The sequence below is a fragment of the Azolla caroliniana genome, unplaced genomic scaffold (assembly GCF_043228905.1).
Source record: "Azolla caroliniana isolate FFs.n. ecotype wild unplaced genomic scaffold, voAzoCaro1.0.p SCAF_9, whole genome shotgun sequence".
Taxonomy (NCBI): domain Eukaryota; kingdom Viridiplantae; phylum Streptophyta; class Polypodiopsida; order Salviniales; family Salviniaceae; genus Azolla; species Azolla caroliniana.
In genome coordinates this window covers 8,685,844-8,703,327 of record NW_028230444.1, presented here as the reverse complement: position 1 = coordinate 8,703,327, position 17,484 = coordinate 8,685,844, and the positions used below count along the sequence as shown (strand labels likewise).

Sequence of the window (17,484 nt, the reverse complement as noted above, 5' to 3'; positions counted from 1 at the left end):
TGCAACCTTGAAAACGGATAGTTTTGCTCAAGACATCCTGGCGCACATTGATACTTCTAGGGCATCCTGTTCTCGGTCTCAAGAACCAGGTATTGACTACCGACAATTCGAATATCATGATGGTTTGTTATTCTTTAAAAAGCGCGTATATGTCCCTAATTGCTCCTGTCGCCTTCAAATCGTCCAGCATTGTCACGACACCCATACGGCGGGACATTTTGGTAGTACTAAGACGTTGGAGCTAGTGCAACGATCTTTTTGGTGGCCCCACATGTGCCATTTTGTCGACGACTACGTTCGGACCTGTGATGCTTGTTGCCGAGCAAAGATGCCACGACACCATCCATATGGCTTGTTGGAACCCTTACCGATTCCAAGTAAGCCGTGGCAGTCTATTTGTCTTGATTTTATCACAGATCTTCCGATCTCGAAGGGGTTCGATGCTATCCTAACCGTCGTCGATCAATATACGAAGATGGCACATTTTGTGCCGTGTACTAAAGCCATCACTAGCGAGGAAACCGCCGCCCTTGTTATGCGTGAGGTATTTCGGCATCATGGCCTCCCAGACAGTATCATCAGTGACCGAGGACCGCAATTTGTCTCCAAATTTTGGCAGCATCTCTTCAAGATGCTCAAGGTCTCCTGCAACCTCTCCTCTGGCTACCATCCTCAGACCGACAGGTAGGCGGAACGAACAAACCAAACGCTGGAGCAATATCTCCGATGTTTCCTAAGTTATCAACAGGACGATTGGGCCGAGATTCTCCACTTTGCGGAGTTTGCGTATAATAATGCTATTCACTCCTCGACTCGGGTCTCCCCATTTTTCGCTTATACCGGTTTCCATCCTCGCTGGTCGGTGATCGACACCCCGGAGCTACCTACCAACCCTCGTGCCGAGGATCATTTGGAGAGGCTATGCAAGATCCAAATGGATCTCTCTACTCACCTTCGTCATGCTCAACACACACAGAAGACTTATGCGGATCGTCATCAGATTCCCTCCTCTTTTGCCATCGGAGATCGAGTATGGCTCTTACGTCGTCACATCAAGACTACTCGACCGTGCGACAAGTTGGATTATTGACGACTCGGTCCCTTCTGTATTATGGGTAAGATTAATGATGTCACATTCCGCCTTGATCTCCCTCCGCAGCTTCAGATACATCCGGTTTTCCATTGTTCTCTTCTTGAACCTTATAAAGCACACACCATTCCCGATCGTGTGACACCACTGCCGCCCCCGCTGGAGTTGGATGTCGGCCCGGAGTATGAAGTTGCTGCCATCCTCGATTCCAAACTTGTTCGCAACAACCTTTATTACTTGGTCGATTGGCTCGGTTATAGTCCGAGCAAACGTACTTGGGAACCCGTCGAGCATGTTGCCAATGCACAGGATCTTCTTGCTGATTTCCACCGAAAGTATCCGGACAAACCTAGTCCGCAATCAGCGCCGACTCGTTCCACTCGTCATCTTTAAGGGGGAGATAGTGTCATGATATGGCAAGACTCGAACCCATGACCTTATGCTACATGGGTCGAGCTCTTACCATTAGACTATGAATTGTAATTTGTAGGATATTATTTTCATTTATGTTTTATCATAGAAAATTGATGTATATTCTAGATCTCTCTGGAACATTCTAGAAGCTTCAGGCTTATTCCTAAAAACACTATAAAAGGAGGCACAAGGCATTGTTTTGAACCAAATTGGTTCAACACCAGTCTTAAGCCTCTTAGTTGCTTTGTACTTATCTTTCACATAATATATTAGTTGCTGTCATCATCTCTCTCTCTCTCATTCTCGCTATCTCTCTCTCTCCTCTTCTCACTTCCTCTCTCGGGAGTCTTACGCAGTCCCGTCCCCTTAGTACTAATAGTACTACTCTTCTTTAGTACTAATTCCATCTCTGTTTTAGTACTATTCCTGACAGCTAGTTAGCTATGGTCATATTCTGAGGTAACTAATTAGCTATTGTGGTAGCTAATTAGCTTATAATAGCTAAGTTCGTTATTGCCAATCGCTATTTAGCTATTACCAGTAGCTAGTTAGCTATGCTCATATTCTGATGTAGCTAATTAGCTATTGTGGTAGCTAATTCGTTGATAATAGCTAAGTTAGCTATTGTCAATCGTTATTTAGCTAGTTAGCTATAGTCATATTCTGAGGTAGCTAATTAGCTATTGTGGTAGCTAATTAGCTATGGTCATATTCTGAGATAGCTAATTAGTTATTGCGGTAGCTAATTAGCTATGGTCATATTCGGAAGTAGTTAATAAGCTATTGTGGTAGCTAGTTAGCTATGGTCATATTTTGAGATAGCTAATTAGCTATTATGGTAACTAATTAGTTAATAATGGCTAAGTTAGCTATTGTCAATCTCTATTTACCTATTACCAGTAGCTAGTTAGCTATGATCATATTATGAGGTAGCTAATTAGCTAACTAACTAAGTCTAAAAATCAAAACAAAAGTTGAGATAAATTTGTAAATACCTGAGGTACATCAAGAAAATGAATGGGATGCTCCTCGTATTGACTCCTTCCAACACGTTTCCTACATAAATCCTTCTTATTGGGTGAAACCCTACTCTCATTAGTCCAAAATATGGTGATTATATCCTTGATTTCTGATGTTATGGGTGTCATTGGCTTACATATTGTTGTTATCTTTTAGTAGACTAGTTCCTTCACCACTTGAAATTATCCGGTTCATTGTATTGTACACAATTTTTCTACTAACACAAATTACCTTAGATAGCACACTGATGTTAAGATCATCAACATCACTACTAAGTAACATCATTAGACTAGACCTTTTTAAAATAGGATCATCTTCCGACCTACTCATGGATACAAAACTATTAAGTAGATTATTTACTAGTACAAATGTTATGTTTGCATTAAGACCATCACAATCAACTAACTCCTTTAACGATGGATCATTTAATATTCCATAAAAAGTACTACCTTCTTGTCTTCATTGTTGATGTGCTTGGTCTAAACATTGAAATAGTCTACAACCTTTCTCTCTAAGATAGTAGTTTCATTACTTCCATTCTTAGTGGTATTCAGACCTATATCGCAACTAATGTTATCCTTACCTTTAGTGAATGTGAGTTTCATATCCTTCAACAATTGACGATGTTTCCTTTTCTTTTCTGCCCAATACTTTCATATCGCTTGTTGTGTCCTAATAGTGTCATCCCTATCTTGATGATCCATGAGGGGTATTGGTCTAAACATTGTTGATGTGCTTGGTCTAAACATTGAAATAGTCTACAACCTTTCTCTAAGATAGTAGTTTCATTACTTCCATTCTTAGTGGTATTCAGACCTATATCGCAACCAATGTTATCCTTACCTTTAGTGAATGTGAGTTTCGTATCCTTCAACAATTAACGATGTTTCCTTTTCTTTTCTGCCCAATACTTTCATATCGCTTGTTGTGTCCTAATAGTGTCATCCCTATCTTGATGATCCATGAGGGGTATTGGTCTAAACATTGTTGATGTGCTTGGTCTAAACATTGAAATAGTCTACAACCTTTCTCTCTAAGATAGTAGTTTCATTACTTCCATTCTTAGTGGTATTCAGACCTATATCGCAACCAATGTTATCCTTACCTTTAGTGAATGTGAGTTTCGTATCCTTCAACAATTGATGATGTTTCCTTTTCTTTTCTGCCCAATACTTTCATATTGCTTGTTGTGTCCTAATAGTGTCATCCCTATCCTGATGATCCATGAGGGGTATTGGTAAACACCCTCCTTCCCCTTCCATTTTTCTTGACATATTCATTAGTAAATTTCCACAAAAAAAAGACACGTAGCTAGTTACTAAACCACATGCAAACCGGTTATTCACAGGAGCGATCCCACTATTAGTAAGTTTATGTTTGTTGCAGCGGAGTGAAAGCTACTCAACCACCGTCGGGAATAAGCTAAGATGACTATGGGCAACAACAATACACAAAATTATTCCGCAATACACAAGATTATACACAACAATACACAAGATAATCAACAAACGGAACAATTATTGGAATCCAAGACCGAATTGTGGCGGCAACTGAGTGTAGAATGGTGGCAATGGAGTGAACTCCGTCGGATCGAATAGTTATTGCAATCCAAGACCGAATAGTGGCGGCAACTGAGTGTAGAATGGTGGCAATGGAGGAGTGAACTCCGTCAGATCGAACAGTGGCAGATCATTCTTGGAACGCACAGTGGCGGCAACTGAGTGTAGAATGGCGGTAGTGGAGGAGTGAAGTCCATCGGATCGAACTGTGGCAGCAATCCACGACCGAACAGTAGCAGCAATTGAGTGTAGAATGGCGGCAATGGAGAAGTGAAGTATTTCGGATCGAACAATGGTAGATGATGCTTGGACCGAACAATGGCAACAACTGAGTGTAGAATGGTGGCAATGGAGGAGTGAACTCTGTCGGATCGAACAGTAGCAAATTATGCTTGGACCGCACAATGGCGGAAACTAAGTGTAGAATGGTGGCAATGGAGGAGTGAACTCTGTCGGATCGAACAGTAGCAAATTATGCTTGGACCGCACAATGGCGGAAACTAAGTGTAGAATGGCCGCAATGGAGGAGTGAACTCCGTCAGATCGAACAATGGTAGATGATGCTTGGACCACACAATGGCGGCAACTGAGTGTAGAATGGCCGCAATGGAGGAGTGGACTCAATTGGGTTTAGGAACGGTGGCAGTAACCTAAGCCTGAATAATCACAAAGTGATGGCCAACGTGATGTGGCAATGGATCATGCATAATGGACCTAGGAATTTGGTAAATAATTTATGGTGCACATATCCATTTATGTTGCACGTTGTCGTGAAAAATCCATCACTATGTGTGGATCATGAGGCGGAACTGCTGGGGTTCTGGATTGGAAGGATTCGAAGTTTGTACTAGCTTTAACGAGAATGTATTTAAGATAGATTGAAAGAGAGAGAGATTGAGATAAGATAGAAGGCTTGACTTTAGATTGAGAGAGATTGAAATGGAGAGAGCAATTAAGATTGAACCCTTGACTTTAGATTTGAGGAACAAGATATATCATCAATTGGATAACGAATTTTCTTCTTTTTTTTTATTTATTCTTCATTAATACATCGCCCCTTTTGATCTTTTTCATCCACTCTTTTATAGATGCCCCCGTGCATATGATACATGTGAGGGTACAAGACATGCATACAATGCATGGAATGCATGTTTGCCATTTGGCGCTCATGCATTACATGTGATGCATGTTAACCATGTCACTCATTCAAGCTCTTATATGAGACTTTACATGTGAAAGTATAATGATAGAAAAAATAATTCTAGAGAAATGACTTGGCTTAGTGGTAAGTTTATTGCCTCCCATCTTGGAGGTGCAAGGTTCAAGCCTCGCTTGCATCCCTTTTGTATACAAATTTTTACTAGGTTTTTTAGTCTAGATGATTTTGTTTGTTTCACATTGAAATCATCGCGATCAACCTATTTGATCTATCCGTCTATCTTGTCCATCTGATCCACATCCGACCAGATGATCCGATCTATCCGGTCCAGTTCGGTGGCTGTCCCCGTCCGGTTCCGGTGCGTCGCCGTCCATCCAGTTCCGATTCCGATTTTGATTCCGTCATCGTCTAGTTCCGGTCCTCCAAAACCATTACGAGTAGTTAAGCCACAGTTTAGCCCAAGAACATTCTATGCTCCACACATAGACAAAAAGTAATAAGTTCTGGCTCTGCTTATATACTATAGGATCCTAATTTGTCCTATCTATGTGGGATATCTCATAGTTTTGTTTTTCTTGTCTTCTTCCCAAACTTCACATTCACATAACTTGACATTTAGTTGTCCGTTTCAAATGTAGTAAAGTACATTCAGAAGCTCTTGAAGACCTCCATCTTCTCGTACCAAGATATTAAGCTAATCTAAAATAGTATTTTCACTATTATTGTTTCATGTGTGAAAACCACACTCGATTTTGTACATTCCATGCAATTTTCACACCGTTGCCGAAAATCTTCACGACAACGTTTATGTTGCACATTTATGGTGCTTATTTCTATAGTTAAAACATTGTAATGCTTTCATTCATGGTGCAAAAATGACTATTTATCATTGGTAGCTTTTTGCATAGCTAATTATTTCCACTTGCATGCTTTAACCCTTGTATCGTTCCAATTTTATTAGATGTCCCCGAAGAGTCTCTCTCTCTCTCTCTCTCTCTCTCTCTCTCTCTCTCTCTCTCTCTCTCTCTTACTTCATACATATCTCTTAATTCACTAGATGCCACTGTGGAATGTCGGGGTTGAACCCATGACCTCATGGTCCTCCCCCCCCCCCATTTTGAAACCATATATTGATTAACTTAGCTTCATATGTTTTGTATACTTTGGATTCATGTCCCATGTTTTCATTTTGAAAATGAGTTTTTTCTATAGATATCCATTTTGATAATATTTTCTCAATATTTTTTCATTTAGGTATTTGTAATGCTCCTTTCATGTTCCATGTATCATATGCTCCTTCTTAACTTCCTCACAATCATCTAATATATGGGCATTCCCTCATGTGTTAACACTTAGACACAAGAAGTAGAGAGACTATATTATGACCCCTAAGTTGCATGAATACATGTACAATGTGTCATGATCGTATAATGATGGTCCTCGTGTAACCACCCCTTGAAGAAATGTTTTCATCTTCGAAAACAAACAAAAGAGGGGGGTGACCACGTAGTAGGATAGTGGCTTCTACATCGATAGAGTCATTCTAGTATCTTCTCATTCTTCATTAGTGGTTGAGTACTCAATGTTGGCACTTTGTTTGTTCCACTACGACTAACAAGCTATATGACAATAACTCTATACCTAACCATCAAATATTGGCATCCCCCCATGCATCTAAACATAACTAACATTCACATATTTGGGTTCCATATGCCTTAGTAAAGGGACTATATATGTCTCCCAATCTCCTTGTTGAAATAAATGTTAGCATTGTAATCATATCACAAAACTACCATAGTTCTCAACACTAAGCAATGAGTCTCCAATATGGCTAATGTAAGACCTTATTCAATGTGACATTTCATGCCAAAGATGCTCTAAATTTATTGTGTTTGTTTGTTTCACTTGTCGCTTGTATATCCTCATGCCAATTTCTTTCCTTCACATAAATTTATAAAATGTGAGCTTTTAAAGGAATGAGGGTTCGTGGATGAAATTTGAATAGCGTAGATCAAACTTTATCTCAATTTTTACTTAAAAGTAAAAAGTCCTTGTTAAAATTCTAGTTTTGATTACCGCGATAAAAATAAGAATGATGCTTATAGGGTAAGCATATCAATATACAAACACTTGGTTCGGATCCCCATTTTCTACGTCAAATTAATCAAAAATTGAGAAAGGCCACAATAATCTCCAAAGAGAGAGGGAGATTGATAAAAAAAATATTTTTATAGGATCATGCACAACTAGATAAAGAGGCTATGACAAAATAACTTTATAGTTTTGTAGAAATATGGAAGACTCTAGTTAGTTACATTTTGCACAAGGGGCAAGTAACTACACTAACTTGAACTTTTCATAGGAGCAAGTCAATTGATGTTTGTAATGTTATTAAAAGAATTTGTTGTTAATATTTTAGGCCAAATCAACAACTAAAAGTTTCATGGTTTTTTTCCAAAAAAAATCCTAAAATAAATAAAATAAAATAAAAGTTTCATGGTTGTTGAACCCATCTAGTAATTTGTTTCGTCACCCTAATAATAGTATTTTTCAAAAACATATTAAAAAAGTGTAGCGTAAATAGTTCCTTTCAAGACTTGAACTCCAACTTCCGAGGGATTATAAGAAATGTCAAAGGGATAAGGGATTGTAGTACCCAATAACAACATAACATCTGTCATCAATATATAGACTTTGTGTATATTCTCTCTCAAACCCCAACGCCTTTAGTAGTACACTATGGGCACCTAGGGAGTTCTTTTGAAGCTTATGTGCTCACCAAGCCCAATGATGTGTGCTAAAGCCATTGGCCCTTACAGGGATAACTCTTTTTTAACCCTTTCCAAGGTCAGCTTATTAGAGCTTTAGAGTATTTGGCTCATCAAATTATTCTAAAGTTATTACATTTCTATGCTTATTCAAAACAAGTATGTTTATATACAATTTGAAACATATTGTGTTAGTTATGATAAGGGTTCGATGTGCATAGCACAGAAAGTCATGTTCTAAATATATTCATCCGTTTTCAACAATGTCACAAAACTATACCAAATTGTGGCTTGTATATTATCAAGAGCAAGAGGATGGGTCTGGGTATATTGTGACATTGTTAGTATATGCAATATGAATTTGTATGACCAAGAGAAACTTCTAGGAACGAATTTAACAACTTGGTATTTCTCCTACCTTTTTTGGCACATGTTAATCCATTCTAAAGGGTAAAACCAATCTCACACTTTACTCGCGACATATGTGCATTTTGATTTACTGCTAACCAAATCCTTATTTGTGAGGTTGCACTTTATTTCAAGAGTTCATGCTTATCATCAAACACTATGATACCACTTTATTAATGATGGAGAGCAACAACACAAACTTATGCAACTAATTTACTCTTAACTCTTCATAATGTTTGCCATCTTGCCGAATTTGTTATGTGAGTATCTGTTGTTTTAATACATCCATAAATCTTATGTTAACATTTGATCATCATGCTTTAATGATGTAGAGTCTATGGCACAATTGCAAGACCAGAGGATGTTGATATTTCCGTAAATATTACGTGGGACAAGTTCTTGGTCCATGAATATGCATTATTAGATGCTTCACATCTTACGTCTAACTTGAAATTCATCAACAACCCCTAATACTCTATGAGAAATACGTGCTTAATTAGCACAATGTGAATGCATGGTCTTTATGTTAATGATTGCTTATAGATTCAAGTTACATTGTGAATTCTAAATTCAAATATATTGACATGATGGGATATTGATCAATATCGTGGTTTGCAACATAAGGTTTTTGAGACAAATTCATAACCAATCTTCATATAAATTTCCTTCAAATCATACACATTGACTATTTGCCTAAATGTAGACATTGACACCAATACCGAGAGTGAAAATGTTATCATTTCCCTTTAAAATATAGGCTAAAAACAAAATTCTTGGGGCCTACAATGTTGATATAGGAACCAATACAACGGGTGATAACAATGAAATTGTAAAAGCATTGTCCTTCTACGTCATATAAGACACATTTACACATCCAAGCATTGTCCTTGATACTTTAGATGTCTACATATGTGTCTTGTTATAGCTTCACGAGGTTAACATTGACATTGGTACTTTAGATGTCCACATATATGGTTGGCTATAGATCCACAAGATGTACTAATAAAGTTGGTACTTTGCAACGCTAATGTTGTAACTTAAAAGCAAGTTATTGTTAGTGTGCATGATCTTGAACTCAAATCATGAAGAATTTTGATCGGTGAGTTTCTTGTTTCTATGTCAGACGGATCTTTCGAGGCATTTTTCTCGTCATTTTAATTTAAGCTTATATTTGGCTTTTCTATCCCCCGATTTTTACCTTACCATGGACTTCCCTCTATTCTTGGTTGTATAACTTTTAAGCTTCTCATTGAGGCATTTTGAAACTTGGTCCCTAAACAATAATGTGATAGATAACTTCATACGAGACAACATAATAGACCACTTCAAGAACATGAACTCACTTTGGCTAGTTATATCACAAACAACATGGCTACATCACAAAATAGCTCAAGGAATAATGCCACATAAAAATATTACTCCCAAAATGAATCATTTGTGAAAAGATCGTGAAGACAATCGATAAGTTGTCCATGTCTAGAAGTAATGGGGCATTGCTACAAACATATAACCAAAGCACTTAGGAAAGAGAGGAGAATGGTAGCACATCTATTCGTACATACCCTAATCACAAGCATGGAAACTATCACATCTCAAAAATGCTTGCATGAATGAAATCACAATGACAACTTGAATGATTCCAAAATGGTGTATGAGTGGAATAGAACAAAGCGAAAAGAAGGATATCTGACAATCATGGTTTGTAGAAGCATAGAATACAACCCCAAATTGAGAGAACCCTAACATGACCCAAATAACTATGACAACATAGTTCTTCATTTAAGATATCATTGTTACATTAGTATTCATGGGGTTATCTTGGAGGCCAACCTCAAGAGGTGATGTAAATAGGATATATTAACATGAAGTGCTTGTATTAATAAGTGATGCTTACCAAGGGTACATGAACCGCAAGTGCTAGGCCGCAGAGACCAATAGAAAATTAGTAACGCAAGGAGCAAGCAAAGGGCAATGTGGTTAGACACAAGGGGCAAATCAATGATGGGCCCATGGTTAGAACACTTTGACAACCATGGGGAAGTATGGCAACCCCCATAGGATCCTTGATCCGCAACATACAATACAAAAGAAACCATGCACACGTACATAATAATGGGTGACATGCTACTCATGTGACATGCTACTCATGTGACATGCCAAAAGCCAATATGGGCAAACCCTTGAGCTTGGTAGCTAGCAACGAATGAGCTAGCCTCAACCTCAATGGTTGACATCTCATTACCACATGTCCATCTCATTGCAGATGTGAGAGGCAAAGCAACCAAGAGCTAGAGTGCAAGAGTGGAGATCACAATGATCAGAAAGGGTCCTACTAATAGGATTGTCTACCCTCTATCCCAAACATTACGCATTCATACAATAAAAGATAAAATAACGGCATGCGTTGAAACCCATCTAGGCGTGTCAAGTTGTAGTGAAATTCGGCAGTGGACTCTGCCCCAAGAGCATACTGGGAAACCTGACACACTCTTAGATAGATCTGAGTGGACTAACCCCTCCCCCCCCAAAGCATTTCTTAGTGACTGGGGGGGTTATGAGAAGAGTAGCATCCAAAGAAAATATGTATATACATATGATGCTTGCTTCAAGTAATGCTTAATATTTTTATAGATGTAGTTTTGTGATTCACCTGGAGAGAGAGAGAGAGAGAGAGAGAGAGAGAGAGAGAGAGAGAGAGAGAGTCTCTCTCATTCTTGGAAGAGAAATATGTTTTAAGTCCCTAACAAAAAGGGTCTCTCTCTCTTCTAGATCTACCACTCCAGAGAGAGAGAGAGAGAGAGAGAAACAGACCGACACAGATGGTTTCTTCAGCTATGGCTTCTCACAAGTTCTTCATCTCTCTCTTCATCATCTCTTCTGTGCTCTATGGCTCCCCCTGCTCTGCCTTTTACCTCCCAGGTGTGGCTCCAAGAGATTTTAATCAGGTTAGTTCTTTATCTTTTTTTTAATTTTTTTATTCTACTCTAAAATTGACCTGATTTAATCCAACCTTGGAAAAAAGAAATAGATCTCAGTATAATATTGAGTTATTATTTTTATTATTAACAGTCAATTGGTTATGGCATTTGCGTAAACTACTGAGTTCTCTCAAATTCTTTGGGAATCGAAGTGGATTTCTTAACGTTAATTCATAATCATCTTCTTAATTCATTTACAATGTCTTCCTTCTCAGTTAATGTATAGACAGTGCGTGATTTAGGCTACATTTGGGTATTTTTCTCATAATATCTTAGTTTTAAGCATTCTATGTTCTAGTTCTAACAATAGCACGGTTAATGAACTGCAAATCTGATATTTATACTCTTTTCTAAAATGTTCGATGTCTTCTTTAAGTGAGTAAATAGAACATAGAGATTTAGATCTTAATGGATTTTCATGTGGTATTTCTCATGATGTCTTATTAATGGTTCTATTTTTGGAAGACTCGCGTCAACAGAAGCAAGGGTTACTGATACTATAAAAATTAGAACAATCTCTTCTTTCATGAATACAATCTAAAGAGGTTTACACCTAAACTTCAAAGGAATCTATGAATGCAAGAAAATGAGGGCCAAGTAAATATGATTTTTAATGTGTAAATGTGAACTTTATATCCTTAGCTGAACATTCATAGCTTCTTTCATTAGATATTAAGTAGTATATGTTTGAGGTTTAATGCTAAAGACAGTAAGCTTATGATACTATAAATATGTGAATTTTATAAGCTAGGCTAAATGAGCAATTTCTTTCTTTCATTGCATCCAATATGGATAGATATAGATCTAAAGGTATTTTGCACCTACTAAGAATTCAGGTAATTATGAGTTATGTGAATTTCATAAGCTTAGCTAAATGCCCATTGTTTTCTTTCACTGAAGGCAATGTAGATGGATTCAGATCTAAACGATCTTTTTAAGTAGAGAGATGAACTCCAAAGTAAATGTGAATTCTAAACTGAATTTCCATCTCATCTATAAAGGGGTCTATGTTTTAGGAATATTGCTAAATATAGCAACATTAAGAAACTGTAAATTTGTAACCAGTTAAATCTGCAATTCATTCTTTTGTTGAATGCAACATAGAGATTCAGATCTAATGATATTTTCATGTGATATTCGCGTCTCTTAGTAAGATTTCTATTATGGTATAGAGATTTTGGTTAAATGGCTTTCCATGCGGTATTTCTCTCATATTTATAAATAATTCTATGCTTGAGGTTTCAAGCAAACTGTAGCAAGGTTGTGGTGTTGTAAAAATATGAATAAGTTAAATGAAAAATTGTCTTATTTCATTGCATAAACAATATATAAAGAGATTTAAATCTGGAGTAAATTTACATATAGGGAGATGAGCTACAAGTAAAGGTGAATAAGTTAACCTCGGTCAAGACACAACTACCATATGAGTATTATTCGCTCGGCTATTGTAAGCCTCCCAAGATCGAGAACACTGCTGAAAACTTAGGGGAAGTATTGAGAGGAGATCGTATCGAGAACTCGCCATATGTGGTAAGTTAGACAATGTTCCTTTACTTTGTTCTTTTAAAAAATACTCCCTCTTTCTTCGGAGCGTTTTGTACTTTGTGTAGATCTAACACTAGATTGAGTACAATGTGGCAGTTAAGGATGAGAGAAGACAAGATTTGCAACTTTGCATGCAGAATCGACAATCTAAATCCGGATGTAGCAAACAAGTTTCGAGAAAAGATTAATGAAGATTACCGTGTAAACATGTAAACATCGAGCTTTATGCTTATTATTATTGTTATTATTATATGAGCATTGCCTTTCCAAAGCTAATTTGAAGCCTATTTTTCAAGATAAAAAAGGACCCGTATTTTTATCTAGTGGTTTCATAATATTTATTGGTTTTGTCAATGTCTATAGATCTTTGCTTGTTCCTCCCATCTCTCTTATGGGTTCCTAATGTTTAGTTCGTCACTGTATCTGTAAAAAATAGGCAGTGCATCACATGTGCTTTCCATGTAATATCTTGTCTCTGTATTTATCATCCCTTTAGATTCTAACTATCTTACACTTCTTCTTTTATGCCATTATGGAGATTAGTTCTGTTGTATATGAAACTTCTTTTATTGATTTGCATTGCTACCCAAAGAAGCAGTCCATTCTTTTGAGAATCCTAGTTTGAAAAATTATTCGTAAATCCTAAATGTAAGGAGTTATTTAACAAGAATAGGGTGCAATAAAAAATTGCAATATGTTGCAGTGCTGAATATATTTTTAGCAACAACTTGAAATCCATTAAAGCACAATGCAAAAGCATTGTCTTTATACGTCCATTATTAATTATGATTACAAAAAGTGTGTGTAAATATAATAGTATAATGGTAATGCTTATACTTGATAACTCCACAAGCTTGTGGGTTCAAGTCTAGAGCAATGGGTCCAAAGTTACAGTCACTGTAAAAAGCATTCATATTTTGTTTTTATGGTCATTACTCCAACAGTTGCTTAAACACTTTTTCTCCTAAGAGATGACTTTACCAATTCACTTTCCACAACTCAAGGGTTGCAAATGATGATATTGCTAAAAAAACATACACATTGCTCTTTTGTTCGTTTTTAAATATTTCAACTGTTAAAGGTTTCTGGGCTCAGCGTGGGTGTTTTCTAACAGGATCTTAGATAATCTACCTGTGGCTGAAGTGAGGGAGAGGAATGATGGTGGTAATGCTATAAAATCCTATGAACATGGTTTTCCCGTAGGCTTCAAGTTTGCCTCTCAAGAGGTTATACCTGATCAATTCATGCAATTTAATTTATTAAGACTCATTTTCAACATATGAAATTGATTGACTTTCATTACTACAGGGAGGTGAAGCAAAATATTATCTCTACAACCATCTCATCTTCACCGTATTATTCCACCTTGATGCCGAGTCTGCTACATCAAGGATTGTTGGCTTTGAAGTTTCTCCATTTAGGTAAAAAAAGAGTATGCTTTTCTACATACATCATAAAATGCTGTGCTCTTCTTTGCATTTTTGGGAGGGTTCTTTTGTTTAATCAATGTCATATTAAAAAATTTCCTGCCAGTGCTCTATGATCTGATTGATATCCTTTTTTTTCTTGCTTCTTCAAGGTCTCTATTTGGTAATAAACTGCTCTGTGTGTTTTTGCTTTTTTCAGAATATTCTGACTTGATCACATTCCAAATATCTCCTCTTTTTGCATTTCATCTAATTATTAAAATGTTTCTCTGGTAGTGTGAAGCATGAGTATGAGAAACCATTTCAAACGGAGAAGCCACGATTTGTTACTTGCAATGCAGACACCAAACAGGTTGTTACAGGCTTGCAGACTCTCCAAGAAGTGAAGGATAATGAAGAAATATTCTTTACATATGATGTGAAATTCCAGGTATAATTTTCCTATATGGAACCAGCTCTCAAGTAGTTATCTCAGTGCCATCTTTACTTGGCTTGCAATTTAACACTTCATTTTCGAAGTAAGATATACCCTTAAAGATCTTGAAAATATCAGATTTACTCCCTTAAGAAACATATCGTAAAAATCTGTATCATCCCCAATTGAAATATTGATATTATAAATTAGTATCCGAAAGTAAAACCAAGGACAATAGGCATATATCAATTTTCCTAATGCCTGACCTTCTTTATCAAAGGTATAATTCGAGGTACTCTTTTATATTACAACGAAAATGAAGAACTTTTTCAAAAATTTCCTGAAACTTATGACGTCACCTTCAAATAGTTTGTGAATGCATTCTAAAAATTTTACAATGTCATTGTCAAATGGTTTGCATATATGTTTTTGAATTTCTTGCCAGCCAAAGGCAAAGATTGATATTTCTGAAACATTTAGGGAGTGTACGTTTCATATCATACCTAAATGGTGACAGTTTTAAAAAAATTCCCAAATTTTACAAGTTGTTGCTGTACCATATGTTTGTTTTTTCAACTTTTTTGAATCTATATTATCTCATGCAGGCAAGTGATGTGAAATGGGCTTCTCGGTGGGACACTTATCTTCTGATGTCTGATAATGAGATTCATTGGTTCTCAATTGTCAACTCTCTAATGATAGTCTTGTTTTTGTCGGGGATGGTTGCAATGATAATGATGCGCACCCTTTATCAAGACATAGCTAGGTACAACCAACTGGAGACACAAGAAGAAGCTCAAGAGGAAACGGGTTGGAAACTAGTGCATGCCGACGTCTTCCGGGCACCAGAGAAATCCGGACTTCTTTGTGTTTATGTTGGATCTGGAATTCAATTCTTAGCAATGACTATAATCACAATGATCTTTGCTTTGCTAGGGTTTCTTTCACCAGCGAATAGGGGTGCATTAATGAGCGCAATGCTATTGCTATGGGCATTGATGGGTATTTTTGCTGGCTATTCGTCTTCAAGGCTGTACCGGATGTTTAAAGGCACTGAGTGGAAGAAAAACACGCTCAAGACAGCTTTCTTTTTCCCCGGCATTATCTTTTGTATATTCCTCGTGTTGAATTGTCTTATATGGGGGGAAGAGTCATCGGGTGCGGTTCCATTTGGTACTCTATTTGCTCTTGTGTTCTTATGGTTCGGAATATCGCTTCCTCTTGTATTCATTGGTAGCTACTTTGGGTTCAAAAAGGCTCCTATTGAGGATCCGGTAAGGACGAATAAGATTCCAAGGCAAATACCTGAGCAATCATGGTACATGCACCCCAGCTTCTCAATCCTTATTGGAGGGATCTTACCGTTTGGAGCTGTATTCATTGAGCTTTTCTTCATACTAACATCAATATGGTTCCATCAATTCTACTACATCTTTGGGTTCCTATTCATTGTTTTCATTATCTTGCTCATCACATGTGCGGAGATCACAATTGTGCTATGCTACTTTCAACTTTGTAGCGAAGACTATCATTGGTGGTGGCGAGCATATATGACATCAGGATCGTCAGCAATTTATCTCTTCCTCTATGCAATCTTCTACTTCTTCACAAAGTTGAATATCACCAAAGTGGTCTCCGGAATCCTCTACTTCGGCTATATGATCATAATTTCCTATTCTTTCTTTGTTCTTACTGGCACCATTGGCTTCTTTGCATGTTTTTGGTTTGTCCGAACCATATATGCTTCTGTCAAATTAGATTGAGGAGGTCCTAATTTTGTATCATTATCTCAAAAATCTCGGTTATGCCTTGGGTTCCAACACGAGATTAGCATTATGTCCGATCTCTTTAACAAAGAGAACCTGGTATTTTTGCCCATGATTTGCGGCAAATATCATTCAGTTTCTTATTTGCTTCCATACTGTATCTTTTGGAGGACATATGGAGTGTACCTTGTTGGACCTTTATTATTAATTATGACATTCTTTTTTTCGCTTAAATGTTCTTGGCAAGAATTGAACTCAGAATGTGAGGTCTAATCATTACTTTAGAGGTGCTTAATTTCCCATTATGGAGTGATATTGTCAAAGTGTTGTAAATGACTTGCCATTCTTTGGACTTTGTTTATTGTGTTAATTTGAAAGTCCTTGCTAGTATACAATAATCAAATTGAATGTCTATGCATGGTAGTTTTACAAAACAACTCATGGAAGGATCTTGACTCTTTGTTTGGGATCTTGTTGAACATTGGACTTCATATTTGATTGCCATTTGAATCATTACATTGAACTTGAGCCATTGCTAGCTTTACATTCACATGATTATCTATTGTCCTAGAGTCTTGGGGTAGTCACATGGGATATTCTAAGAGAGTGAACATACTAGAGGACCATTATTTGTTCAATAGACCTTCATTGTAAACTCTTGTCGATAAGAGCTCATAATATGAATGAATGGTAAGTCAATACAAATTGCCTTTTTAGTTTATGGTAAGAGCTGATAGATCAAGTAATCAATCTATTGACTGATGTATGGGAAAGTACTAGAAATCGGTAGGTTCCAAATGTTTGGGGTCGGGGTTTGGTATCATGTCCAGGGGATTTTTCCTTTTACATAGGAACACTAAATTCATTGGAGGTGGCAGTTGGAGAAGGGTTCCAAGGGCGGGGGTGCGCTAAAAAACTGAAGGAATTGTGAACCT

The 17,484-nt window shown here is 37.1% G+C and overlaps 1 protein-coding gene across 1 annotated transcript; it reads left to right on the top strand.

Moving 5' to 3' along the window:
• The first annotated feature begins 11,129 nt into the window (after positions 1-11,129).
• LOC147860106 (transmembrane 9 superfamily member 7-like) lies at positions 11,130-16,783 on the top strand. Its single transcript, XM_087324294.1, has 7 exons — positions 11,130-11,363; positions 12,762-12,926; positions 13,038-13,150; positions 14,056-14,167; positions 14,250-14,362; positions 14,645-14,798; positions 15,389-16,783. Exons 1-7 carry the CDS (start codon positions 11,238-11,240, stop codon positions 16,544-16,546), a joined length of 1,941 nt encoding a protein of 646 aa, XP_087180420.1. The 5' UTR covers positions 11,130-11,237; the 3' UTR covers positions 16,547-16,783.
• The last annotated feature ends 701 nt before the right edge of the window (positions 16,784-17,484 follow it).